The sequence below is a fragment of the Spermophilus citellus genome (genome assembly GCF_964194105.1).
Source record: "Spermophilus citellus genome assembly, chromosome: 1".
NCBI classification, from domain to species: domain Eukaryota; kingdom Metazoa; phylum Chordata; class Mammalia; order Rodentia; family Sciuridae; genus Spermophilus; species Spermophilus citellus.
This window is the reverse complement of record NC_138182.1, coordinates 270,925,042-270,951,998: the sequence shown is the minus strand read 5'-3', so window position 1 is coordinate 270,951,998 and position 26,957 is coordinate 270,925,042. Positions and strand designations below refer to the sequence as shown.

General features: G+C 37.8%; 1 protein-coding gene across 5 annotated transcripts in view; it reads left to right on the top strand.

Annotated features, from left to right (window-relative positions):
* Positions 1-26,957, top strand: part of DAB2 (DAB adaptor protein 2) — a 55,512-nt gene that overhangs the window by 9,167 nt on the left and 19,388 nt on the right. For 4 of the 5 annotated variants that reach the window (XM_081283323.1, XM_081283322.1, XM_081283319.1 and 1 more), the window contains exons 2-6: positions 5,794-5,850; positions 22,004-22,196; positions 23,515-23,654; positions 24,423-24,521; positions 26,288-26,419. In XM_081283323.1, the coding sequence (XP_081139449.1) occupies positions 5,821-5,850; positions 22,004-22,196; positions 23,515-23,654; positions 24,423-24,521; positions 26,288-26,419 (594 nt within the window). In that variant the 5' untranslated portion in view covers positions 5,794-5,820. The remainder of the gene's footprint in view (positions 1-5,793; positions 5,851-22,003; positions 22,197-23,514; positions 23,655-24,422; positions 24,522-26,287; positions 26,420-26,957) is intronic. The other variant, XM_081283321.1, reaches the window with a different exon arrangement.

Here is a 26,957-nt window from a genome sequence, read left to right as displayed (position 1 = left end):
GGGGAGAGATATTGGAACTCAGTAAAAAAATAATAATGGGGAGGAAGAGAAGTATGAAAATAAATGGTAATTATGAAAACAGAGGTTTTCCAGATTCAGGAGACATGTGAACAACCTAAGATAAAATCTCAGCTTCATGCTGAGCTACAGACAATATTACTGTGTACAAAATAAGTTCTGCAAGTCTGTTCCCAGTTAGTGTAGAGCAAAGCAAATATTCAGCTTTCTATACAAGAACATTTTCATAAAAACAATGAATGCAGCCCTGGTTGCATTAACACCTGGTCTTCAAAGCTTCATTCAGCAAAAATTTGTGGAAGTTACTATTTGGGGTGCTAACATAGACCATGTTTTTTTATGAAGTCTGACATAGCAAAGTGCTACATAGTATTCCCTTGGTAGTGCTCTTATAACTAGGTTAGTGCTCTTTAACTAACTCCAGCTGTGGGGGCTCCTGGTTGCATTTCTGTAATATTGTTTCACTTAAATCTGAGATTCAGTAGCTTGGCTTGATCTGACACACTTGTGTTCTTAGATCTGGTGATTAAGAGCGCCACAACATATGTGTGGCTCTCACATACAGAATTTTGCCTCACCTCGGAATTGCCTGCATTTCCACAGTGACAAAACTAAACACCAGATGAGCATGCTGTTTCCTTCTGGAGATTAAGAAAATAGTTTTGATTCAGAACTTTGTATTTCAAAGCTACTTTGCAGGAAACAACATTGAAACTCTTTTTTTTTCCTTTTCCATTTATTTATTTATTTGAGGGGTACATGGGATTGAACCCAGGGATGCTCTGCCTCTGAGTTAGAGCCTTGGCCCTTTTTATTTTATTTATTTATTTTTATTTGGAGACAGCCTCTGACTAAGTTGCTGAGGCTGGCCTCAAACTTGTAATCCTCCTGCCTCAGCCTCCGTGTCATTGGGATCATACATCTGTACCTCCACGCCTGGCTTCAGTAGTACTCTTTAACAACCATCTGTGTTTGACAGCTCTTCCCTCTCCCTGGCACTGTCATGAAAATGCTCCTCTATATTACAAGATGATTGTGGGAGGCTTACAAACATAAAATACAAATATCCTCCATCTAATTAATGTTTTAAGTATATATCATAAAATTTAAAAACTGTTGAAAAGGATAATTAGCCCTTTAGACAAATGTGGTATCTTTCTAAGGTTAATTTCAGTAAGAAAGCAATTTATATAGAATCCACTGAAGTAGTGCTAATTTAGCTTTCTCTTTCTATACATGACTATTGGCAAGGAAGCTTTCTACTCTAATCAGAAACATTTCCTCCCAAATACTTAGCATCAGTTGTAACCACCACTTATTTTTTCTTTCTCTGCTGCTTATTCTATAAGCCCCCTGAGAGGAGAAACCTTGCCTACTCTGTTACTGTATACATAGCATAATGTGAGACTTTGTACATAGTAGGTGTCCAATAAGCAATAACAAGATAACCAGGTGAATGGTAACTCAAGCCACTCTCATTTATGATATCAACTCAAAGTTATCATTAAGTGAGCAAAATGGAAAACTTCGGCTTGGCTTGTCATCTGTTGGTATAAGTAAAACATTTCTGAGACCCCTCCCCTCCATTTTTAATTTAAGTCCATTTAGAAAAAGCAATATCTATATGTTGTTCTATTTTATATCTATTCAGGGCTGGGGAAAGGCAGAAATTCTGAATTCTCTGAAATTCTCCAGATGCTGTGGTCTTTCCATTTCATTTAACTTCTATCAATGGAGTATTCATTACTCATACCTTCCAACCTGGTGGGGTATAATCACTTGGCTAATAATTGCAGTGATATTTCATTCAAGGACTGCTTTTTATTCTTCCTCTGTTTCTGTCTTTAAAAGTGTCTATCAATCAGTTTGTTAAATGACTAATAAAAATTCAGAAATAAATGAGGCATTTGGCTCAGTACTAGATAATTAATTTCTTTGACAATTTCAGCCCAAGTCAAAGAAACCTGATTTTTTTAATTTGCCTGTAAAGCTGTGTGGTGGGTTAAGATGTGATATACGTTAGGCTATTTAAAATAGTGACATTAAATTGCCAACTCTTTATTGTCCACACAGTCCTCAGTGTGTCCAAGAATGCTGGGTGACAGCCAGTGTTAGACTATATCTTGGCCAACTTCAAAATCCTAACATCAAAGAGCTTTTTCAAAATCTAATTATCACTTGATTCAAAACTTACTGTTGAATTTTTCACTTATCAGGGTCTTTCACCAACAGTGTTGGATAGGTATGTATCAAACAATGTCTGAGATGATATTATGGGGGCGGATGACAGGAGTGTTCTCTATCCTTTCAATGTGCTTGTGTTCTCTTTGTAGTTTCTCTTAGCTTTTGAATTTCATGAATTCAAAATCGAATGAAGCTTAGAATATCGACTATAGATTTATCTCTTTTTAAAAATATATATATTTTATATATATAATTGTGGATTGAGCCCAGGGCCTCAAACATACCAGGCTCTAGCACTGAGCTGCACCCCTGCCCTAACTACCTTTTAAATACTGCTATTTGACAAATGAATATGTCCATAAGGAATTTAATTTGAAAATTAAAGAAAGGCACATGTCACCCTAATGTCACCTATTCCAAATATAAGAAGCATGGATTTGTCACTCTTCCTAATCAGCATTTCCTTGGTCATGATCTTTCTAGGCTCGTGTGTGTGTGTGTGTGTGTGTGTGTGTGTGAGACACGAGATTGAACCCAGAGGTACTGTAGCCATGGAGCTTTACCCCCAGCCTTTTTTATTTTATTTTAAACGTTGTTTTTTTTTTTTAGTTGTAGATGGACACTATACTTTTATTTATTTTTATGCGGTGCTGAGGATCCAACCCAGTGCCTCACACATGGAAGGCAAGTGCTCTACCACTGAGCCACAACTCTAGCTTAGATTTTTATCTTTTATTTTGAAACAGGATCATACTAAGTTGCTGAGGCTGGCCTTGAAATTGTGGTCCTTCCTGTCTCAGCCACCCCAGGAGCTGGGATTGCAGGCATGTGCCACTGCACCCAGCTTCTTTCAGACTTTCAATAGTTATATAAGAGACATAAAATGTGAAATGCTGTATATTCTGCTTCAAACAAGGAGCTACAATAATGTGGCTATTTTAGTCAATAGCTGCCTTTAACAAAAGATGCTTTTTGTTTTTGTTTTGAAGGTGGTGATGTGTGAAAATATCATTTTACTCATAAAAAATCTTTATAAAACTGAGATTAGGGGAGTCCTTTTGTTTTGAAATGGATTTCAGAACGAAGGAAAATATAATGGCCTTTGGCTTTTTTAAACCATCTTTTAGGATACTTGCTTATTTGAAGTTTGAGGGTCACCAACCATCATAGCTTGATAACCTTGAATCTGACATTTCAGATTGTTAGACCTTAACCTTTCAATTAAAAGCCTTTGTTTCCGCAAGTTTAGCCAAGTATTTAAATAAAAGAAGCCGGCAGTGTTGATCACTCAAAGTGGCAAGTCCATGCAACAATTATACTACAAAGCCATCTGACTCTTTGAGGTTTTGAGTGATGGTGTGGAGGTTAGGGTGATGACAAATCTGAGTTCAAGGAGGCATCAAAGTCTTCCCAGTAATGTCTAAACGAAATAGAGTGCTGTAAACCCACCCTAATCCAACCTGACCCACCTTTCAACCTTTCCCCAGCATAACCCCAGGGCCCTGTGTCTTAGCTCCCTTCCATGAATATCCTTTACCCATTGCTCTTAACTCCTCTGGCTAATGAAACTCAGCCTATCTTTGAAGAACCAGCTTAGTTCTCTCTTTTGCTTATATTGTTCTGAAAAGGTTAAGGCATAGGAATTAGAGAATTTAGAGGGTTGCTTAACACCTGTGTTTTAGCTCCTCAAGTCAAACAGGAATGACAATACTTTCCCCAGAGAATCAAATGAGTCTTAGCATCAGGCCTGGTATATAATAAATATTCAATACATTTAAATTTTAAAAATACAATTTTCCTGTTTTTTTTTTTTTTAAAGAGAGAGTGAGAGAGGAGAGAGAGAGAGAGAGAGAGAGAGAGAGAGAGAGAGAGAGAGAGAGAGAATTTTTAATATTTATTTTTTAGTTCTCGGCGGACACAACATCTTTGTTGGTATGTGGTGCTGAGGATCGAACCCGGGCCGCACGCATGCCAGGCGAGCGCGCTACCGCTTGAGCCACATCCCCAGCCCCACAATTTTCCTGTTTTCTAAGGAACTTGCTCAATCCATCCCCAACCCTACACTCCCAAATAACCTGACTCTGCTCTTCCCCATGCCCCCTGCCCATAGAATTGATGGTCTTCAGAAAGCCTGTCATACATTTATGTTTTTCTCTTTGCTGGGGTATAAACCTTGTAAGGGAATAGATCTTTATTTTGCTTACAGACATATTCCAAGCTCTAAAGGAATGCCTGATACATAGTAGAAATGAAGACTAATAACTTGAACAGTGTTAAGGATCACTAGCATTTAGGGACAAACTTTATTTACAATTTCTAAATAGTAATGACTTTAAGCAGGAATCAGATCCCATGTACTCCAAGCAAAAAGGGACATATTTGAAGGCCTTTTTACTTTTCTAATAGTCATGGCCTCAGAGCAAAATCTAGGGTAGGTAATTATTCACCAACTGTATAGACAGACAAGACACAAATATGAAATCAGGGACATACTCTAAAGTTAACAGGGGTGGCAATTATTTTTGTTCCCCACAGAGGGAGTTTCTTAGATGAGAGTATAAATTGGAATTTAGGTAGGGAATTTCAACACTGGAGAGACTGACTGAGAAAGAGACTGTCCTCATATCCATGTCTGTTCTTAGCCCTAAAAGCGAAATTTTGCTTGTTTTGGAAGGACAAAGAAACTTTTTTGGTGTTATTTCTCATGCTGGTTTCCTTGGTGGAACTAATTGTTTACATGTTTCTACAGTTGGTTACTTAAGGAAGACAACATAGTTAACACAGCATTGGAAGGTGCTTTCCTGACTTCAGATTTTGCTGCACTATAAGGTTTCTTTGGGGTGTGGAAGAGTATGATCACTACTTCTTGAGGATTTGTCTTAACCTCCTTGTCTACAATATTGAGTATTTTTAATAAAGATTGGATTAGGAACTTAATAGGGGCTTTCAAAGACTTGCCTTTGCATAGGGCTATAGAGTTCAGCTAAGGAAACAAATGATCTAATTGCATTCTTTGATGCTAAAATGCCTACATAATAGGAGTAGCAAATAGCATATGCCACTGCGGAGTGAATTTGCCTAATGCTTCCAGAACTGACTCAATTTACTCTTATTTAACAATCATAACAGGGGCCAAAAAGCTACAAATAGAGCCCCTAACTAATCATTTATGCCCATCCATGTTTTCCTTAAGTATTGAATTGTCATTTGCTTAGCAGGTAAAAGATCTCGCACAAGTCAAGTAGTGATTCAGAGAATCGAGGAGACCGCTCTGAAAGAACACAAAAGCTAATGAAACATCTTGATCAAATATTACATTTTTTTATGAACCAAGGAAGCTTCCTTTATAGTGACTCACTGATGTTGACATTCCTGCGTAGTCTAAACAGAAGACTTTTTGTGGTTCAGTACAAATAAGAATGTCTCAAAAAGCTCCAACAGGTCCAGTTGAAGCCTGGAAAAGTGGCATTTATTAAGGAACAATTCCTATCCATTCATCTTGCACTAGAACTATATACCAGAGTGGAGCCCACATGATTAGTCATCTAAAATAGGAAATGAAATCTGATAAGAATGGTGTGTATTAAACAGGCCTCTCGAAGGAAGATCCCTCATCCCATGTGCTTGTTCTGGGAGTGTATTTCAGTGGTAAGTCAAATTTTTGACCAATCTCTTCCTCCAAAGTGAAGCCTTAAATGATTCACGTGTCCCTGAGTGCAAGGCAGTTTTGTAAATAATAACCTGATAAAAAGGGCAAATATTCAACCAATACTAGAAATTGCAGTGTAACTTGTAGTGTTTTGAGTTAAACCCCACTGTTAGACAATACAGTATCTATTATTAATGTAAATCAAACTCATATATTATGGCAGGAACAGAGGGTGACCCAGGGTTAGATTTACTTTAAAAAGTACCTGCAGCTGGGGATGATTTTGAAAAACTCATTTTAAAATACACAGATATAGTAGGTCCAATAAATAAATCTCTATAGTCTAGAAAACCAGAAAAACTAAACTTAACATATAAAATTATTCTTTCAAATAAATTAAGCCTTTTGGGAAGTAGAAACTCATGTGACACCACAAGATATGATGATTTGTTTAGTTTATGCATGACCTTTTAAAATACCCAAACTTGAGTTTTCAGGTTAACAATAAAATGTTTATAAGGAATAACGCATTGCATGGATATGAGTTCATATTAAAAGACACTAATTATTTCAATTTCATAGAATGATATCCATATAAAAATTATGAAGTCTATTATGTTGGACAAGGAAGGGTTAGTGTTTTTCTAGGGTCCCCAAAGTTATTGGTAAATGTCACGTTAGGAGCTTATCTTAAAAACAGAAAAAGCATTAAATAAAATTAGCATTTACGTCTTGAGCCTTTGAAAATGTTGTCTAATGGTATGACCAGGATAGTTTTCTTAAATAATTTTGTTTTTACATAGCTGGTACAAACTTTGTTTTCCTTCTTTAACCCTTAATAGTTATAATACTAGCAGAGGCATGGCTCAAGAATCCAATGGAATAGACATATGAGAAAATCTTCAAAGTTGCTCTTTAAAACAAACTTTTTGAAACTCATAGAGATCAAGGTGATACTTGAGGTCTTTCTTTGTGTTCTTACAACTAAGAAAGAAGGCCAGTGAGCTGTATCTTCATTACCTAAGAAGTATCACTTCTCTGAAAGGCTGCATCTATGCAGTTTACTTTTACTTGTAGAGGTCAGTTAGGCAATTTGTCAAAGATGGTGTAGAAAATGAACTCTCCTCAGGTTTTTTGTTTATTTGTTTGTTTGTTTGTTTGTTTGTTTTTGATTAGCAGCATTGTTCAGGATCACAGGGATGGTTCTGTCCTGCAATTTCAGAGTTTCTTGAATTACCCTTCCAAACTTAGAGATTGTACATTTCTGCCAACTTGGCCCATCTTGTACTCTGCAACAGTTTCTTAGAGATTTTTTTTTTTCCAATAACTTTAAGCATGATTTCAACAAAGTTAAGTTAGCCATTTCAGGAAAATATTTTTCACCTTTTGTTCTAAATTTTCAAGACTAAGATAATAATAATATTTCACCTCATGAAGCAAGATAAGTTGTATAATACAACATAACATGATCTAGGGATTTCCAGTCTGTTCACCTGTCTCGTTTGAACAGGAATCAAGAAGTAAGCAAATGACACTAGCATTCTTATTTCTTCCTGAAGAGTTCTCCTGGCTTTTTAGAAGTATTCTGGAAACTCTTCCTGAGCTTCAGTGTGCTAGAATACAGGTATTAAGGGAAGAATGGGCTCGTTATTGAGTTTCTGATTCTTTGTCAACCTGAAATTCAATAAGTAAGTGGATAGTCCCTAATTGTTTTTATTTTTAATTTATTTTAACTTATTTTCTTTTGCTGGGCTGACATAATTCTCTTGTCTCAGCTTCCCAAGTATCTAGTATTATAGGCACACACCACTTTTCCCATCACCTTTGATATTTTTAAATGTTTTTGTTTTCTTTCATCTTATTTGAAAGTAACCAGGCCTGCTCCAAAACAAATCAGTGAAATCATGAAGAGCCATCCTGACAATGATAATTGAGATACTGAGTACACAAGACAGAAGTAAATGATTTAAAAATTATCATTTAACATTGGAATTAGCAAAGCCACCAATATTCTTGGAGATGAAACCTAAATGTCCTGTTGGCTGCAAAATCTTGTCTAACTAGAATAGATTGTATCAGACATGGAGATGTGAGCCAATGGTAAGTTGCTCATGGAAGGTTAAAGCCAACCCTAAGGGTAATTGAACACCAAAACAAAGGGCATATTCTACCAAAAATGCCACCTAAGATCTAGAGATGGCATATAAGAACCAGAAAACCTAACCTGATCTTATGTTTAGTCTATTTAAATCCAAGAATGGTTTTTTTTTTCAGAGTTTTGATCTATATGCAGAAATGCAATAGAACCTAAGTCCCACCTGTACGTACACGTTTACTATAGACATCCCAGTTTGACGGTTCTGTGCTGATGTTACAAGGCAGCTGGATTCTCCTTCCTTTAAACTCTTCAAAAGTCAGCACGTCTCTGAAACTTGAGTTGTATAAAGGTACAGCAACACTCAAGGAAAGCCTTTGAGGATTATATAAATGTGGGGCTCTGCCTGGAAAGGGAAACCACTTTGGAATTTTATATAATTCAGCCACACCATTAAAGAAGAAACCAAATATCAGGCAGTATTTCTTGCACTGGTTTTTGCAAGAGGAAAAGTTTAAGATTACCTGCCTGCTTTTAACATGCCCTGGTGTGGTATATATCATAAAATAATGCTACTAGTGTACAGCTTAATGTTTAAAACACAGATGCTTCTAAGTAACAGGCTTTCTTAAACTCTTCTCATATCTCATAGACTTTCATATTGACTGCTATAATGATACTTGAGTATAAAGTAAAACATGTTGAACTCTCAGGATTGGTTGCATACACATCATAGGTGAAGTCAAGAGGGACTCAGATGAATGAACAACTGTATTTTGAGATCCATATGCTAAATACACAGCACATCCATGTGGACTTAAATCAGGATTTCATATGGCAACAAAAAGCAAAACTTGGATATTCTAGGAATCAAATTACTACCATTTTATATGCTTTCATTTAAAAACTACCTTGAAACTAGGAAAAGGAGTTTGTTATGGTAGATGTATCTAACCTAACTTAGGATGGATAGCCTTAAAAACAAATACTTGCTGGTCAATTTGCATAACTGTATGAAGAGAAGGCATGAGGGATTGTTGGAAAAGGTATAAATAATGTTGGACTGTTGGCTTAGTAATCAAATGGATCCATGACTAACAAAGTGTTTTTCCCCTGCAAGGATTAAACATAATATCCATTGTACATTTAGATAATAAATATAAAGTAAAGCTCATGAGTTTACTGGTTTTTTAATCTATTCCACAATGGTTATCCTTGAATCACTGCCCCAACAACACTGTAATAAAAAAATTATGGAGACTTCTCTGTCAGTAGTTTAATCTGTTTTAAATATTAAAAACTCTAAAATTTTTCATGTTAATTGTTCTCATTTTTTAGGACATTTTCTTCCCTTGGATGTAGGGTGGAAGGGAAAGATCATGAAGCATAACATTATACTTTATCATCTAATAATACAGAATATAGTTTTTAATTTTTTTAAATTGATTTATCCCATTCACCTACTCTAGTTATCTATGAGTCTTTTTGCTTTTCAAATCTCCCTTCCCTTATCTTTTCCCCTTTATTCCTGGTTACTCCATTTTAAACTTAGACATACAAACTCTGAAGGGAACCCTTCTGCCAGCGTCACGGTGGCATGGTGTCTCCAGCATTATCATAGCCACTTAGTGCAGCTGACTGAGCTTCTACTAAAAACCTGGTGAATTTCATTCAATGAAGAAGGAATTAAGGTGACCAAGGCAGGTGTTGCTCATGGTTGGCCCTGTGGGTAATGTCTCAGGGTGTGATGGGAGGTGGGAGGAAGGGTTTAGCAGAGATCCATCACGTCCGCATAGGCCCTCGGGTCAAGCAGGACTTTCAGTGTGCTCACACATGCCACCCACTAGTCAGTGTACTGGGCTGAAAGTGCCAAGGTATCTTCTTGTCTGGATTAAGTGAGAGCCCTGACATTTGAGTTCAGTCTTTAGTAGTTTATAAACTGCTCATCTTGTACCCATAAGGGCTCTCCCCACCCACCACATCTCCTGTTAGACCACTTCAGTCCATTGGCCATTTCCCAGAAATGCTTTGCCTCACTATACAAACTTGTTCACCATGTTCCCAGCCACATACAAGGTCTAAAGCCCAAAGAATATGGGGCAGGGAAGCCTTTGCCAAGTCCATCTCACCCTTCAAAAAGCCATATTATCATTTCTTTTAGAATAATGGGTTCCTAATAGTCTTTCCTCAGAATTAATGGGAATCACTCATTGTCCTGTTCCGTAAATGAGTTGGTATCTGTCTAAATAGAAAAAGAAGGAGCTAATGAGATGTTCAGCTCAAGATGGTACATAACATGACCTTGGGTTCAATGATGAATTCATTACCCTGACAATCTCTCTTCCTACAAAAGAGACAATAGCATATAAAGGAACAAATACCAGATCATGAAGGAAGTCAGTGCCTCATAATCTTGAAGTGCGAAGGTCTGGTAAAGCTGTGTTGGAGTATACTTTATACTAGAGCAGAAACCCCCTGTTATCCTTTCCATCCCAATTATCCTATCCAGCTCAGCGGAGATATGCAGAGAGAATGTACCATAGCCTAGTTGAGCCATGTCCAGATAGTGCCTAATGTGAGGGTCACCCTGACAGAGCATAGCCCCAGAGATCTATACCAGCAATACAAAGCAACAAAAGAAGAGTGATTGTTCGAACCTCTGCAGTTCCCATAAGCCAAAACTTCAATGTCGTCACTTCCTTCTCTTTGTAGAAGTGAGTTAAAGGAGAAAGTTGGATTCCAGTTTTTCTATTCTGTTACAGGATCTCATACTTGAGAACTTGGGTGGAATTTAATTTCTTCTCCCACAATGAGTGGTTGGGATATCCAAGAAAAGATGAGTGTACTTTCTATTGTCAATTCAACCACAAGCTCAGGTGTCCATGCACACATATTGGAAGACCCCAGGGATATGCCAACACTTACCCTCCACTCTTTTTTTTTTTATTGGTTGTTCACAACATTACAAAGCTCTTGACATATCATATTTCATACATTAGATTGAAGTGGGTTATGAACCCCCAATTTTACCCCAAATGCAGATTGCAGAATCACGTTGGTTACACATCCACAATTTTACATAATGCCCTATTAGTAATTGTTGTATTCTGCTACCTTTCCTATCCCCTACTATCCCCCCTCCCCTCCCCTCCCATCTTCTCTCTCTACCCCATCTACTGTAATTCATTTCTCTCCTTGTTTATTTTCCCATTCCCCTCACAACCTCTTATATGTAATTTTGTATAGCAATGAGGGTCTCCCTTCATTTCCATGCAATTTCCCTTTTCTCTCCCTTTCCCTCCCGCCTCATGTCTCTGTTTAATGATAGTCTTTTCTTCCTGCTCTTACCCTCCACTCTTTCTTAGAACCTCAGAGAATGTAAAAAGGGATTCTAGAATCAACCCCAGCTTTTATTCATTTAAGTGTATTAACTTATACTCAGCTCTGCTAGGAAGTGAGAGCCTATTCTGATTATAAAAACTATACTACCTTTTTCCATTCAAGTGGAATTAATCATGCAAACAAGAGTCTTTTACTCAAAAAAAATTGAGTAAAATACAATTGGAGATCTAATCATAAACTTAATTCTTCAGTTCAACTTGTGAACACTGGCCAGATATTCCCAGTGAGTGGGTGTACTGCCTAATCTAGAGATAGACCCTGATGTGGGTGCCTAAAGCCTCTGTAAAATTCAGCTCCTTCTGAACACTCATCATGATAATGACTATTCTTTAAGTTCTAGTAGGAGATATTCTTAATTTTAAAAAGGTCATAATGAGTCAAAGATATTGAAAGTTGCCAATTCCAGAACTTAGACTTTCTATCATCCTGGGTGGGGGTCTAAATACTGAATAATAGAGAATGTACCAAAATAAATTTAAATTCTCTGATCTGAGATTATATCTCAGACCTAACTAAAGCAGCTAAACCAATGGGCCACTTTGACCAACTATGCTACCCAGACTTTTGTATGTCTAATGACATATGGTTAGACCATGTAAAATCCCTCTTCTGTTTTGGTTCAGGAAAAATACCATGTTCAAAATACCTTGCTAAGCTGTCTTCTTTTGTGTTTCAGCTACTAAATGGAGGGCATTTTTCTTTCTTCTTCTTCTTCGTGTGTGTGTGTGTGTGTGTGTGTGTGTGTGTGTGTGTGGTGTACTGGGGATTAAACCCAAGGCTTCATGCAAAAACTATGAATGAACTACATTACCAGACCTAGAGGCATTCAGCCTCCATATGTTGGGCTTTGTGCAGTCTGCTTAAAAATAGTTTTAAAAACTAACATATATAATATCCAAGAATAGAACAGGAGAGTCTCATTCTAAGATGTAGATGTTTCCTGGTAACAAATATTTCCTGGTACTAAATCTACTATTTAATAATTAGACAAATCATACACTTTTTCTAACCCTCAGTTTCTTAATCTTTTCTTTCCTAATATTAATTAATTTGTTTATTTGCTATGGTAGGCATTGAACCAGGATCTTGTGCTTTCTAGGTAAGAGTTCTACCACTGAGCTACACCCCTCAACCCTCCTAATCTTTTGACTAAATTATTCCCTAGATTTCTTTCAACTCAATAATTGTCTGACCCACTTGGTATTTCCTTAAGGGAGCAAAGAGTTGTTATAGATCATGAGAGTTTAAACTTGTCAGTATAAAGGAATCACATGGAAATATTTAAAATATATGATGTTTCTTTCCCCAGAAATTCTGATTTAATTAGTCTGGGTGTGCATGGACTTCAGTGTTTTAATAACTCCCAGTAAAAGTTTCTTGGGTGATCTAAAGTCTCCTTGACAACGATGTAGACATGGGTTTAACTTAAGGTCCATCAGAAATCTCCTCTGAGAGGTAACTTAGAGAAGATTGTGTTCCCCAAGTTCTGTTCCCATCAGGACCTACATTCTGTAGGCACTGAACACAGAGTTGGGAAGAAGGTGATTCTCACTTTGGCAAACCGTCTCACTTTTTCAACTGGATAAATCAATGAAGTCCTACTCCTCCCCGTGTTTCTACTCAATAGCCATTTATTCATTGTTTCTTGTTCTGAAAGCATTTAAACACCTGAAGTGGAAAAGCTATGTTGGATGCAGTGCAGCTTCCGTGAAACACATGCCCGGCTTCCATGAAACCTACCTGTGGTTCAACCAGAGAAGCCATTTATCAAGCACTTCCTACATGAGGCATGGAGTCCCTATTTAAGTTCCTATTGGTTTTTCCTAACAGATCAGCAAGCTATATTTCCATTTAGAAGATGAAAAAATAAACTTTGAGTGAGTCACCTCAAGCCACAGAGCTAGACAATAGTGAGTCCTGGGAGGATGGGACTCCCAAGCTTCTTAGCTGCTATGCTATCTCACCCTTTCCCCAAATTAGCCATCTGAGGAACTCAACTCTGGTCTGACTTAGTTCTAAAAATAGGCAAAAAATTTGGTTCAGTGTTTTAAATGATAAATCTTGCAGGATGTACTCCAAGAATTAAAAACAATGATATATACTCACTGTAAATTCATAACCATGTATAACCAATTGACACAAGCATGCCCTGTTACTGAGGCCCCTGTTACTGAGCAGTGTCAGCACTTACAATAATATACTCCAATGGCTCCTTTTCAGCATTTACCAGCTTAATATCCTGCAAAAATCTTATTTCTGCTCAATTTTACCTTTGCAGGATAGAATACCTTCCTAAACACTTAGGAATCCAAATAGTTAAGGGAAGAAGGCTTTGCAGAAAGTGTCAGAAATAGCCTAACTTTGCTACCCTATTTCAAGCAATGTGTCTTGTTCTCAAAAGATTACTGCAAAGATAGTGGTGAAGGCTGTTTGCTGCCCTCTTGGACCTGAGGTCTGTCTTAAAGGTTAATATTTCACACATCCTATTCAGCATTCAGCTAAGGCAGACATAATGTTCCAAAGAACAAGAAAACATGTCCTCTGTCCTGTACAAAGTACTGGGTGCCCTAAGTAAAGATATTTATGTGGCTTTGTTCTTATGTCTCCTTAATTTCCTCCCCTCTGTCATTTTATGTGATTCCTTCTGAAAATTTAACTGGCATGTTAAAGTCAATGAGATTTTTGAGTTTTTGAAAATACAGGTTAAAACTAGTGGAATAAGGGGGAAAAGGACAAGAAAAACATATAATAGAAAAGGGAGCACAGATTATACTCAGTTTTGGACTTGTCAGCTTATTAGGGATGTATGTTTTGTTGCTGCATCCATTTCATTGCTTATAAAATAGGGACACTGTTTGATAGAGCTTTCAAGATAAATGTTGTAAATGCTTGGTATACAGTTGTCCTTCTGTATTTATAGGAGATTGGTTCCAGGACCCTCCTTGTATAATAAAATCCTTGGATGCTTAAGTCAATTCTCTAAAAACAGGATAGTATTTGCATATAGCCCATGCAATCTTCCTTTATATATTAAATTGTCTCTGGAGTATTTATTATACCTAATACAATGTAAATGCTATATAAATATTTGTTAGAGTGCATTGTTGAGGGAATAATAATTTTAAAAAGTGTCTGTACATGTTCAGTACAGATGCCATGTTTTCCTGAATATTTTTACTCTGCAATTTTTGAACCCAAAGATGGAAACCAGAAGATATGGAGGCTGACAGTATTAGGTGTTTATTCCATTCCTCTAAACTTTAAAAAACAGATGTAACCATCTGTGGAATGGCTTCTATTAAGTTGTTAACTTAAATTATCCTTTTATCAGCATTTTGAGACCAACTAAGCCAGTTCCTGCCTGCTCAATATAATTAGGATAGAAGGAATGCTTGGGGGTGGGGGACTGACAAACTTGTGTTATGATGTTGTTTCGGAACCCTGGAATTATTCAAGTAGTACCATTGCTGATAGCAGTACAGTCGCACTGGTGAGAAGGATGAGCAGATAGAAAAAGATGTCAGCCAAATTTGTTCCTACAATGTCCAAGTTGACCATGGTCCACCATTCTAGCTTTTCTAGGGTGCAAATACTAAATATTTTCCATGAATCACTTTAAGAGCTAAACAAACCTTAGCTGGCTTTTTATTAGTGCAAAGGACATAGACATTCCAAGATGACTCACACAGTCTTCTGGTATACATCTCCCAGAGCCTTCTCAGAAACTAAGGAAGATGTTGCAAGCTCCAAAATCTCTTCTGGTCATCTGACTCTGGTGTCATGGAAGGGGGAAATCCCCACATTTTTTCAGGGAAGTTTGAACTAAGTCCAAAATCTAAGTTAGGTAGCTTCACTCAAATGGAAGCAAAGTTTATTGATTTAGTAAAGTTTCATTTAGAGCTTTCTATTTTATTTTGAAGACTTAAGAAGGAGTCAAGGATATAGAATAACATTAGAGTCCCGCTTGTTTCTAGATGTCTCATCCTTCTTCTCAGTTTCATCTTATAATGAAGGGAAACAGCCTGTCTTGGAGAGCTAGAATAACAAACCAGCTCTGTTTAGATGGAGGACTATTCATGTGACTCTGTATATGTTTTTGAGCTTTGCTTTGTAATCCCTGTCTTATGATGACTCCCTTCTGTGTGGTTCCTGACTGATTTTGTGCTCCTTGATCAGAAAGGCCTGGGCTTCAACCCAACAAATGAAAGATTGTATACTTCCTCCTTGTCCTACACTCACTCGTTCCCCTTTATGAGAAATTTCTTATCATACTCCAGCTTTAAAACAAAGTGTAATTTAACCTAATCTAGATACTTTCTGCAACACTTCCTTAGTTTGAGAAAGTAATCGAAGGAAATTATTAGGACATACTTTGGCCCTCAGATCCCTTTTGCAGGTCTGATCCCTTTCCAAAAATCAGTTCATTATAAATCTTTTAAAGGTTTTATAGGCACAAGTGATAACTCTATAATACTGTTGGAAGGATTTTGCATTCAAATTTTAAATTTAGCTTGATTGTTCTTCCCAAAGGGATCTAAGTCTATAAACTAGACTTCTTCCACCTACGGCATGTCAGATGGTATTGGAGTTTGTATCTGGAACACCCCGCAAGGGCTCAGGTGTTGTAGGCTTGGTTCCCAGCTGGTGGCACTATTGAGAGGTGGTGGAAACTTCTGGAGGTGGGGCCTAGTTGAAGGAAGTAGGTCAGTGGGGGTGTGTCCTTGAAGAGTACTTATTGTCCTCAGCCCCTTCTTCTCCTCACTCTGCTTTCCTCCTGCCATGAGGTAAGCAGTTCTTCCTCTACCACATGCTCACCACCATGATGTTCTATCTCACCACAGGAATCAGTGATGGAGCCAAATGGACTGAAACCACTGAAACTGTGAGCCAAAATAAACTTTTCCTCCTTTAAGTTGTTTTTCAAAGGTAGTTTGTCACAGTGATGGAAAGCTAACTAACAGATGGTAAGGAAGGCCTCTTGGGAGAGGGTGAACATGTATCCCTCCAATATATGCATGACTATGCATACTTGTTAAAATCATTCAATATTTTGAATGTTTTTCTTTTAGAAAGGAGTTCATCTTTGAGTCTCAGAGCATGTGGGCAGTCTACCTTCTGATGATTGTAGGGAGAGATACACTTTCAACTACATAGCTTACAATGAAGATTTACACTTGGTAATTGCAACTCAAAATACACATCCATTTTCTTCAGGGAATTTCTGCCAAAGAAAGTTTTTCTCTCTTTTTCCCCCCTTATTCCTTGAGAAGTTCTTGCTGTATAGACCTATAGTAGGATGGCACCTCTTACTTTTTAAACCCTTTCTTTTGGACCAGTCTGCCAACACTATATTTGATACCTGTCTTGAGTTATGTGGCTGTTATGTCTTATATTACTTTTATGAATAAACCCATGTGATGGTATTCCCTCCCCATGTCTGTCAAAGTGCTTTGTGGCACTTCTCAAATTCCTTTAATTCCATATACTTCCCCCTCTGATTTCTTTTCTTGTCAGAATTAATTTCCTACAAGGAAGTATGATATCAGGCTTCCAACATGAAGCCTTAGGACCAGATTGAAGTATGATATCAGGCTTCCAGCCTTAGGACCAGATTACTTTTTCAGCCAATGATTCCACACAGTTCTTAGCCATCTTGCCTCTGCTGCCCACGTGTGTTTGTTGAATTCTCCATAATGCTGACTTGAGCAAGATAGACTTGAAGGAATTGCTACACAAATGCTCCTAGTTTATCCCCAAAAGAAAGAATAGGATATAGCCCTGAAATCCCCCAAACAATGTAGTTTTTTAAAAGCGTACAAGGAAGGGCTGCAGATGTAGCTCAGTTCAGATCCCATATATGTGTGAGTGTGTGTGAGTGAGTGTGTGTGTGTGTGTGTGTGTGTGAGAGAGAGAGAGAGAGAGAGAGAGAGAGAGAGAGAGAGGTGGGGGAAGAGGGAAGTATTCTTAAATTACACACTTGGATTCATAATATTTAGATTACCCTGAAGAATAGTTCTTCAACTATAAAATCAAAACAGATTAATTTTAGCATTGTATCAGTTAGAGTCCAGTCCACATCAGCTATTTTAAAGTATCTTACTATTAACCAGGTGTGAAATTGTCAGCTGAATGACTGAGAAGGTAAAGGGGGAGCATAAAATCATCACTGGATAAGCAGAATACAAAAGATAACCACCACCCTAAGGGCTAGAGATCAAAAGGAAGATGCTGGAATCATCAAAGCTTATAAACTTGGAAGACAGGGTCTCCTTGGCCTGCTACTAAGAGAAGCGGTGCTACTCAGCTACAGCTGGAGTCCCTGTGTTCTGAAGACCTGGAATGCTGGTGCTGGAAAGAGAGCAACAGAGGACTGATGCTCTCAGAGGAGACCACTGTGAGGCTAGTTCTGCAAGTCTAGGAAATGCTGAAACTGTATTCAGCCACTGCTATAGGAAGAAACTTGCCGCTAGGGTGAAGAACCTCTGTGAGAATTAAGAATCACACTCACAGGAGCTTTGGGCCATGAGGAGAAATCCACCTGATGCAGATGGAAATGTGTGGGTCCCTTGTCCAGCTTGGCAGTCTCTTTCTAGCAGCTGTTGGCACAGCTCACATGCAGCCAGATGGCAAAGGAAAAATGTTTGCAGAGTCCCAGGTCCAGCCTCGCAAAGCAAGGTACAGGAGGGGATTTTGAAGCTAAGCCAACTTAATAACTGGCACAGACCACCCCTTCAGCTATTCAGCATCCATGACAAGTCTCTTTCCTTAGAAGACATATACATTTGAAAACATACACATTTGAACCACTCCTTCTGCACCAAAGCAAGTGTTTCCATTTAACAATCTGAAACTATCCTTCATTCAAAGAAAGATATTCTCACCCTGTCCCCAAACCAGGAAGCTACATTAAAAAAAAAAATTGTACCTTTGGGCTACATTAAACATTTCTAGAATTTAGTCATAGTCCTATCTGAATAATCTGCTACCTAAAGACAAAACCTTATATTAAAAAGGAAAGATAAGAAATAAGTAATGCATACATGTTTATATAAATATCAAGCAAGCAAGAAAATATGCATGCCTACAACCATCCTTATTACCATTCCCACAATGGCTTCTGTATGCCAGACTTTGAGAAATGAGAAATGAGTCTCCTACATTCAAGAAGATGACAGTTCAAGGGTAGACAAACTGGTAGACAGACGTGTATGAAAATAAGGTGATGGTCATGTGTGTGTAGAGGGAAGGGGGGAAACTTAAGAGCTAGGTTTTACCTATTGTCCTTAGGGACAAATAAATAACTGGGGAGGAGGGACAGATGTTGGGTAAGGGGCATCTCAGAAAATTCAAGTCAAAACCATAAACCATTCTAAAGAAATGAGAAACTTGAGGTAGGTATACAGGAGTGAAAAAAAAAATTAAGGTGAAGCAAAATATTTAAGAGCCTTAAATAAAAAATGAAAAAGTCAAATCTTTGTCCTAAATTCAAGGGAGAGCTACTACAGAATTGAGTGGAAAGCTTTCAAGTTTATTTATTTAGAGAAACTTAATTCTAAAAAAAAATAAAAATCCATGTCATCTTAATTGGCCAAACATAAGAGCAAAGAGTAGGGGGGAAATAGCCTCATTCATAGGTATAGCCTCATTTCTGATATATGCTAAAGTATACCCTCAAAAGTACTGAAAGCAAATTAGTTTGATTTGGTCAGGAGACACATCAGCAACTATAGTTGAACCCTAGAGGAAAGTTGAGATAAGGAATCCTTGAAGAGAAGGGAATAGGAAAAGGCAGAGAGTGCAAGGTCATCAATTGTAGATTTTTAATTCCAAAACAGATTACTAGATGATAATCAGAGGGGCTACTAGGTCTCACTGAAGTATTCCCCTTATTTCTAACATGAGATCTGAGAAATGTGTTAAAGTGAGGACTCACTGTGGGGAAGAGAAGATGAAGACTGTTATGTCTCATTAGATCAGAACTTAATCTCACTTTCTGACATGGTTAACATGGGCAAATATCCACTGTTCTTGGGGGAAAAAAAATCTCTGAATTAAGAAAATGATTATTGGCCCAGAATTTGAAGGATATAGGTATGTCCAGGGGATTTATTTACCATGTCTCCAAGGAACCAATTTGGAAACCATTGAAACCAATCAAGGCATCCAAAATGGAAGTGTTCTATTTCTCCAGAGCTGCTATAACAAATTATCACAAGCTGGGTGGCTAATTTTTTTCTCAGTCCTGGAGGTAAGACATCCAAAATCAGGACATCATGGCCTTGGTTCCTTCAGGAAGCTCTGAAGGAGAACCCATTCTATGTTCCTCTTCTGTCTTCTGGTGTGTGCTGGCAATACTTGGCTCTCCTTGTATGTAGATACATCACCCTGGTCTCTGCCTTTATCTTCATATCATCTCCTCTGTGAGACACTGTGCCTCAAATCTCCTTCTGCCATTTTTATTTTTACTGTCTGAAGATGGGGTTCTCATTGTGTTTCTCAGGCTCATCTCAAACTCTTAAGCTCAAGGGATCCCAAGGAGCTGGGGCAACAGATGAACCTAGAGACTTGCACATTTTAAAATCAAGCATTTGCTATTGGATTTAGGGAAATTCTTAAATGCAGGATGATCTCATTTCCAGAATCTTAACTATAATTGCGAAGATTCCTTTCCTAAATAAGGTCACATTCCATATGTTCAGAGTTACAACTTATACATATCTACTATGATATATAACAGAGCATCTCTATAGTTATTATGTGGCACTTTTTTTTTTTTTTTTGTCGCTGGAGATTGAATTCAGGGACTCCTGCATGTTGGGCAAGCACTCTTCTACTGAACACTGGGCTACACTTTCAGTCCTTTTTAAATTTTATTTTGAGACAAGATCTCACTAAATTGACCAGGCTAGCCCTAAACTTGTGATCATCCCACCTCAGCCTACTGAGTAGGTGGGATTATGGGTATGCACCACTACACCCAGTTTACAGTATGGCTTCTAAGATGAGATTCATCGGTGCCTGTTAAAGAACTCTGCTTTGAGCTAGTTGATGAGCCAGAAACTTGGTTCTGTACTTTAGCGGGTGCTAACATTTCTGTGCCTTGACTTTTCCTCTGGAAAATGAAATAATGCTTGATCATCACGCTCATAAAGCTGCTGTGAAATTTTTGGAGTTAATATAATTAAAAAAAAAAAAAACTAATAGTGCCTAATGCCCCAAAATATCTTGAAACCAATCAAGACATCCAAAAGTCCAGCCCAAGTAAGACCGAGTCTTCTACTATGTAAGACTTGCAACTATAAATAGACTGTCTCCCTACCAGTCAGATGAATTTGAGCGAAATTAACTACTAAATTTCCAAATGAAACAATTCAGATAACATTGATCATACATGGATTATATACATATAATCCATATGTATATACTCCTAAAACTATAAAGGTCATTTAAAAACTCAAAGGGGGAAGAAGTAAATGCTGACCTCCAAGAAAACACATTGAAATTTATGAAGAGGGCTTTTTAGCCCTTGAATAAAACCTGAGGTGTACCTTTTGCCTTAAGATGTCTAACAAGTAGCATACATTCCCATGCAGTGGGTTTGACCTTTTCATTAAATGCTCAAATCAATTGGCAGTATAGACACAGAATGAAGAGTGATTTCATGGTAGTGGTGCTAGGGTGGTTCTAGCTCAGAGGTAGTCTTTACAGGATTATAGAACAATGACTGACTTTTATTTGCCTTTGGTTTGCACTTGACCTTCATACTCTAGCTCTCCCTAGAGTTGTATAGACACTTTGGCTAGTGAGAAGTCAAAGAAATTTTTGAAACATTAGTTCATTTCTGTGGGCTTGCAATTACTTTTTTTCCCTCTTTTATCTAAACTATGATGCATGGGAAAACTTTATGAGAGCATATAATACAACTATTTGAGGATAGTAATGCTAAATAATAGCATATAAGTATTTAAAGTCAGTGAATTGCACAATTGGCACGCATTCGTTCTCTGGTACATGTGTCAGTGTCAAAAATGGACACCTTTTAAAGTGTGGTGTTTGGAGATCAGTGAGATCAAATGCAAAATCCTAGTATTTAAAAAAATACTTATCAATATGATTAAGATAAATTCATAACTCTGTGTGTGTGCACATGTGGGCAAGAGTGTGTGGTCTGGGGATTGATCCTAGAGACTTGCACATGCCCTCTGAGCACTCCACCATTGAGCAACATCCCCAGCCCATAACCCCACTCTTGTCACTGTCTATGTAGATAAAAATTTATGAATTAAATTCACAATTCTCAATTTTAAAACCAGTTAAAATCTTAGCTGACTCTGCATTCAGTGTATTTCTGTTTTGCTATGAAACTCAGCAAGTTTGTTGATCCCTATCTTAAATACTAGATTTTTATGCTGAAGTTCTAATACAAGCTATTCAGCTAGATAATCATTAAATTTTAACAGATACCAAGTATTTAAGGAAAGGTTTGTTAAACATACTTACCTACTACCTACTTCCCTGCTCTCAGAGTTCATGCTAACAGAGAAGAAGGAATAACCTGAGTACACAGAGCTGTGAAGGAGAATCACTAGCTATAGTGATTCTGGGTTTTCTGTGTTCTGACTTCATCATGCCTCATATGTATTATATGCCCACAGGTGTGTGTTGTAGGTTATGTTCATTTGAGACCTCTCCATCGGGGATCGCCTGGTGTCATTAAGTGTCCACTGGTGCTGGGTTTGCTGCTGTCCTTCTTTGCCATGTCTAACGAAGTAGAAACGAGCACAACCAGTGGTCAGCCTGACCAACAGGCTGCACCAAAAGCACCGTCGAAGAAGGAGAAGAAGAAAGGTATGGAAAAGTCTTCCGGAGGCCACTAAAGGGAACTAGAGGTGGTTACCTCTGCCTTTTAAAAAATGTGAGATTTGGGGTACCATGAGTACTGCCTCTTGGCTGACTGCCTCATTAGCGTAGTCTCAGTTTTCCCTAAACAGCAAAGGTGTATTTTGGCAGAAGGGATAGGTTCACCTCATGTGTAATGAGACTGGTCTTCAGATGTGTGATTGCACCAACTTAGGTCCTGCTGGAAACTTTCATGGATCTTGTTCAGTTAGTAATACAACCACCAGTTACCTTTCAATGATCTACCAACCACTTGGTTTTATTGAAGTCGCTATTTCTAAAAATCAAAATGTGTATCTTGTTAGACCCTCTTCTTTTGATCTAAAGTACCACCAGAAAGTGATGAAATTGGAGAATATAATCCTAAGTGAAGCAAGCCAGTCCCAAAAAACCAAAGGCTGAATGTTTTCTTTGATATGAGGATGCAGACACATAATGGTGATTGGGCAGGGGGGACATGGGAGGAATGAAGGAACTTTAGATAGGGCAAAGGGGAGGGAGGGGAAAGGAGGAGGCATGGGGGTAGGAATGATGGTGGAATGAGTTAGACATCATTACCCTAAGTGCCTGAATAAGACAGGAATGGTGTGAAAGTACTTTATGTACAACCAGTGTCTTGAAAAATTGTGCTCTATATGTGTAATATGAAATGAGCTGCATTCTACCATCATGTATAACAAATCAGAATAATTTTTTTTTAAAAAATTACAGCATTCTTAATCATTCAGAGCCTGAGAATATGCCATGACTTGCTTGGTTTTTACTACTATCCTTTAGTTCTGGGAATGAGACTGCACAGGTGTTTTAAAAGGAGCAAAATAAGATATCTTTATGGGATAATTACCTTAATTATTATCAAGGGAAATTACTTATATTTCCCTTTTTATTGATAGTTCAAAATGTTAGTAAATTGTATGTTAGTAAATTATTTTTCTCACTAAAAAATAGAATCCTTATAAAATAATTTTAAAAGACTCAGATGAAGAAGTCCAACTCTCACTTTACATATTCCCATGGTTTCCCCTCATGAATTTTCTATTTTTCAGAATTTATTTTATCTCCACCCCAACTCCATATTCAATACTACATAGCATGATTTTGCTCAAAAGAAGAAAGAATAAGACAGAATAAAATATTCCACTTAAGATAAATTATAGTATAATCAAGATTAATGCTTCTCAAAATTTGGAGATTCCAGAGCACATTTGGTCTTACCCAGGACTGGTATTTAAATAAAATTTTATCTTATATTTTTTTCATTCCTCAGGCTCTGAAAAGACAGATGAGTATCTCTTGGCAAGGTTCAAAGGTGATGGTGTGAAATACAAGGCCAAGCTAATTGGAATTGATGATGTGCCAGATGCACGAGGGGATAAGATGAGCCAAGACTCCATGATGAAACTCAAGGTAAAAGGAGAAGAATGCTTTTGTCTTCTTTATGTTAAATGACCAGCAGAGAGGATTATTTTCAAAGCTCATGATACCTGTATCTCAGTGATTTGAAAATTTTTTAATCCCACCAGTGATCCGGTTGTGTCTAATTTTCTGAGAAACCCTGAGTTAGTTGGTCCGTTTCAAGCACTGCTCTAGAGACCTGGTTTCATCAAAGATATCAGGGATCTGGATGCCTTTCACTTTGGCTGACTCAGTGCTTGAATGAACCAAGCCCAACAGTCTTCTCTCATTCACTGATTATAGAACCTGTGTGCAAGGATGTGCCTGGTCTGATGTTGTGCAGAGGGTATGGGATACCCTGTTTTTCACCTGGAAAGTGTCCAGAAAAGATTCAGGACCCTACCTAGAAATTGGTGTTCTTTAGTGTTATCCCTGCAGAGTTTTAAATTTTTAAATTCAGTACTATGTCACTATGTAGACATGATTAAACAGGCAATACTCATTAGACAATATAAGACTTAGAAGGAGCATCTTTGAAGATCTTTGAGTCCAGTCCCCTTTTCTTTACCAGGAGAACTACAGTGACTTGTTTGAGTTGCCCAGCTGAGAGATGCCTGCTCAATGGTCTTTGACTCCATCCTCTTATCCCAGATGAAAGGCACCTCATCCTATCATAGCTGGCAAACCAAGTTGGAAACAACCCTATCTTTTAATTTTTTAATATTAAGCACTGCAGGATATTTTAAATTTCTTTTTTTCTTGTCTTTTCAATCTCATCAGGGCATGGCAGCAGCTGGACGGTCTCAGGGACAACACAAACAAAGGATCTGGGTCAACATTTCCCTTTCTGGGATAAAAATAATTGATGAGAAAACTGGGGTAAGAATTCACATTCGCTGACAACTACCTGAGCACCTGAGTGTGACAAATTATGTGCTGCTTGGATTTCAGCTTCCTTTTTTTTTTCTTTCTCAAAGTTCTATTTAAAAAAAAAAAAGTATTACTTCTCCAGAAATAATAAGCAGAAAACAGAATAGAAGGTGGAGTCAAGATACCCTGTATTGGAATTTATTTCCTATAAGAGATGTGAATCTAAGTCTATGAACACAGGTGTGCCATAAATACCACATTATTTGGACCTCAAACATACAGAACTAGATGAACCCTAATTCCTGGTTTGTAATTTTTTTCATGGGTCTATGCAAAGCTCTCATTTGATTTTTAATATATTGATCACATGTGAACTTATCAACTAAACTAAAGCTGAAATATTATTAAAAACACATCTAGCTTTCTTTCCCCACCTGTCTTTTCCCTCACAGAAGTAACCTTCCTTAGTGTGTGTGTGTGTGTGTGAGTGTGTGTGTGTGAGTGTGTGTGTGTGAGTGTGTGTGTGTGTGTGAGTGTGTGTGATATTGCTACTGTTTCCATGACACGTGAACAATTGTGCTTGTTTTGTTTTAGTTTTGCTATTGAACAAAAAGCTATCCTATTTCAAGTCTTCTGGGGCATTTCTTTTTCCTACTCAACATAAGATTCATCCACTTAAAATATTGTTTATAGCCCATTTTCATTGGTGTACAATACTGTATTTGTATTAACACACTGTGGGAAGACCTCTAGTTACTATTCACCCCTTCCTGGAGATGCCCATTGTCTAGTCTGTAAAATCCACCATCACACTCAGAGCTAGGCTCCCTGGTGCATGCTCACCCAGCCTGCTGGGCTCAGATCCTCTGACATTACCATCTCCATCATTATTCTTCAACCCTTCCCCCCACTCCACCCCATGGTACTGGGGATTGAACCCATGACCTTACACTTAGAAGGCAAGTGCTCTACCTCTGAAATAAATGCCCAACCTTTTCCTTCAACTCTGAACTCTTGTTTCCTCAAGCCCATCAGAGAATGGAGGCAGGTTTCACTCATGAGCATTCTCTCTCTGTCTCTCCTTAAAATATGATCTTTTGGTGATCTTAGGCATTTGGAAACAAAAGACACATACTGCCATATATAAATATACATGATGAGCCAAATCCTGTTGCATTTGCTGGAAAGGGTCAAGAGAAATGAACTCTCCATCTCATGTACTTCTGGATAATGACATAGACCATCTAGGACAAGTCCATGATCAATACTTGATGACAGCACTTGACAACTTCCAGAAAAAAAAACCAGGGGATCCTTATTCTAATACTATACAGAATGATTCCTTGGCCATTCTGAGGTGTTGTCCAAGGAACCCTGGGGATATAAGTTTGATTTTGAATTGAGAAAGCAGACCTACTTGGGTTGGCTTAAGGGTTACACATTCCCTCTTTCCTTTAGAGGTTCTTGGTATCCTTATCCTCAATCATTTTTTGCTGTGTGGCATCAAACCTTTGGGATTGAAATATTCAATTTCAGTATTTTAAGAAGGAAAATTCTTCCCACTTTTGTTCTCTGTTCCTACTTCCTTGTGGGCCTTTTCTAGCAAGGATTCATGTAGCTCTAACTTTCTACCTAGAGACTAAAAAGTCTTTATACAGATGATTTAACCTGTTCATACATGCTGTGTCTGATGCCTAGAAATAGATTCTCATATCACTGGGTCACACCCCTAGCCCTAGTTTACTCAATAAATCATTGTTTATGTTTGTTTTCAGGTGATAGAGCATGAGCATCCAGTAAATAAGATTTCTTTCATTGCTCGTGACGTGACAGACAACCGGGCGTTTGGTTACGTGTGTGGAGGAGAAGGCCAACATCAGTTTTTTGCCATAAAAACTGGGCAACAGGTAAGCTGTGAACCTTGAGACATCCTTGGGGACTGATCCTCTGTGGAGCAGAGAAGTATCTGTCACAGAACTAGAAAACTTGCTGGGAATAATCAAATGAATGAAAGTAAAATAATGACCCAGAGTAAAATAATGACCCAGAGCATTAGTATCATTAAAGAGTCTTTGGATTAACAAATAGTCATTGATACCCATGTGGCACAAAGTTTGTGAGAACAGACGTTCTTTTAAAGTCAATGCTGATTTTAGAACAATAGTGAGTTGTTCCCAGAAACCTTGAAGGGACTGTGAAAATAGTCATGGCACCTCTTCTTTTGTCTAAATACTCACTAGCCCTGCTTCCTTTATGTATCTAAGGGTAATGGTGGTGTGTAATGGTGGTGTGGAGTGGGGGTGACTCCCTATATATTAGGAGAAGGGAATAGGAGGTTTTTCGTTTGTTTGGTTTTTGTGTGTGTGTGTGTGTTTTAAGAAACCAATACTAAACCGAATTGATGGAGATAACACAGAAAATATTAAGAATAAAATGCTGATAACA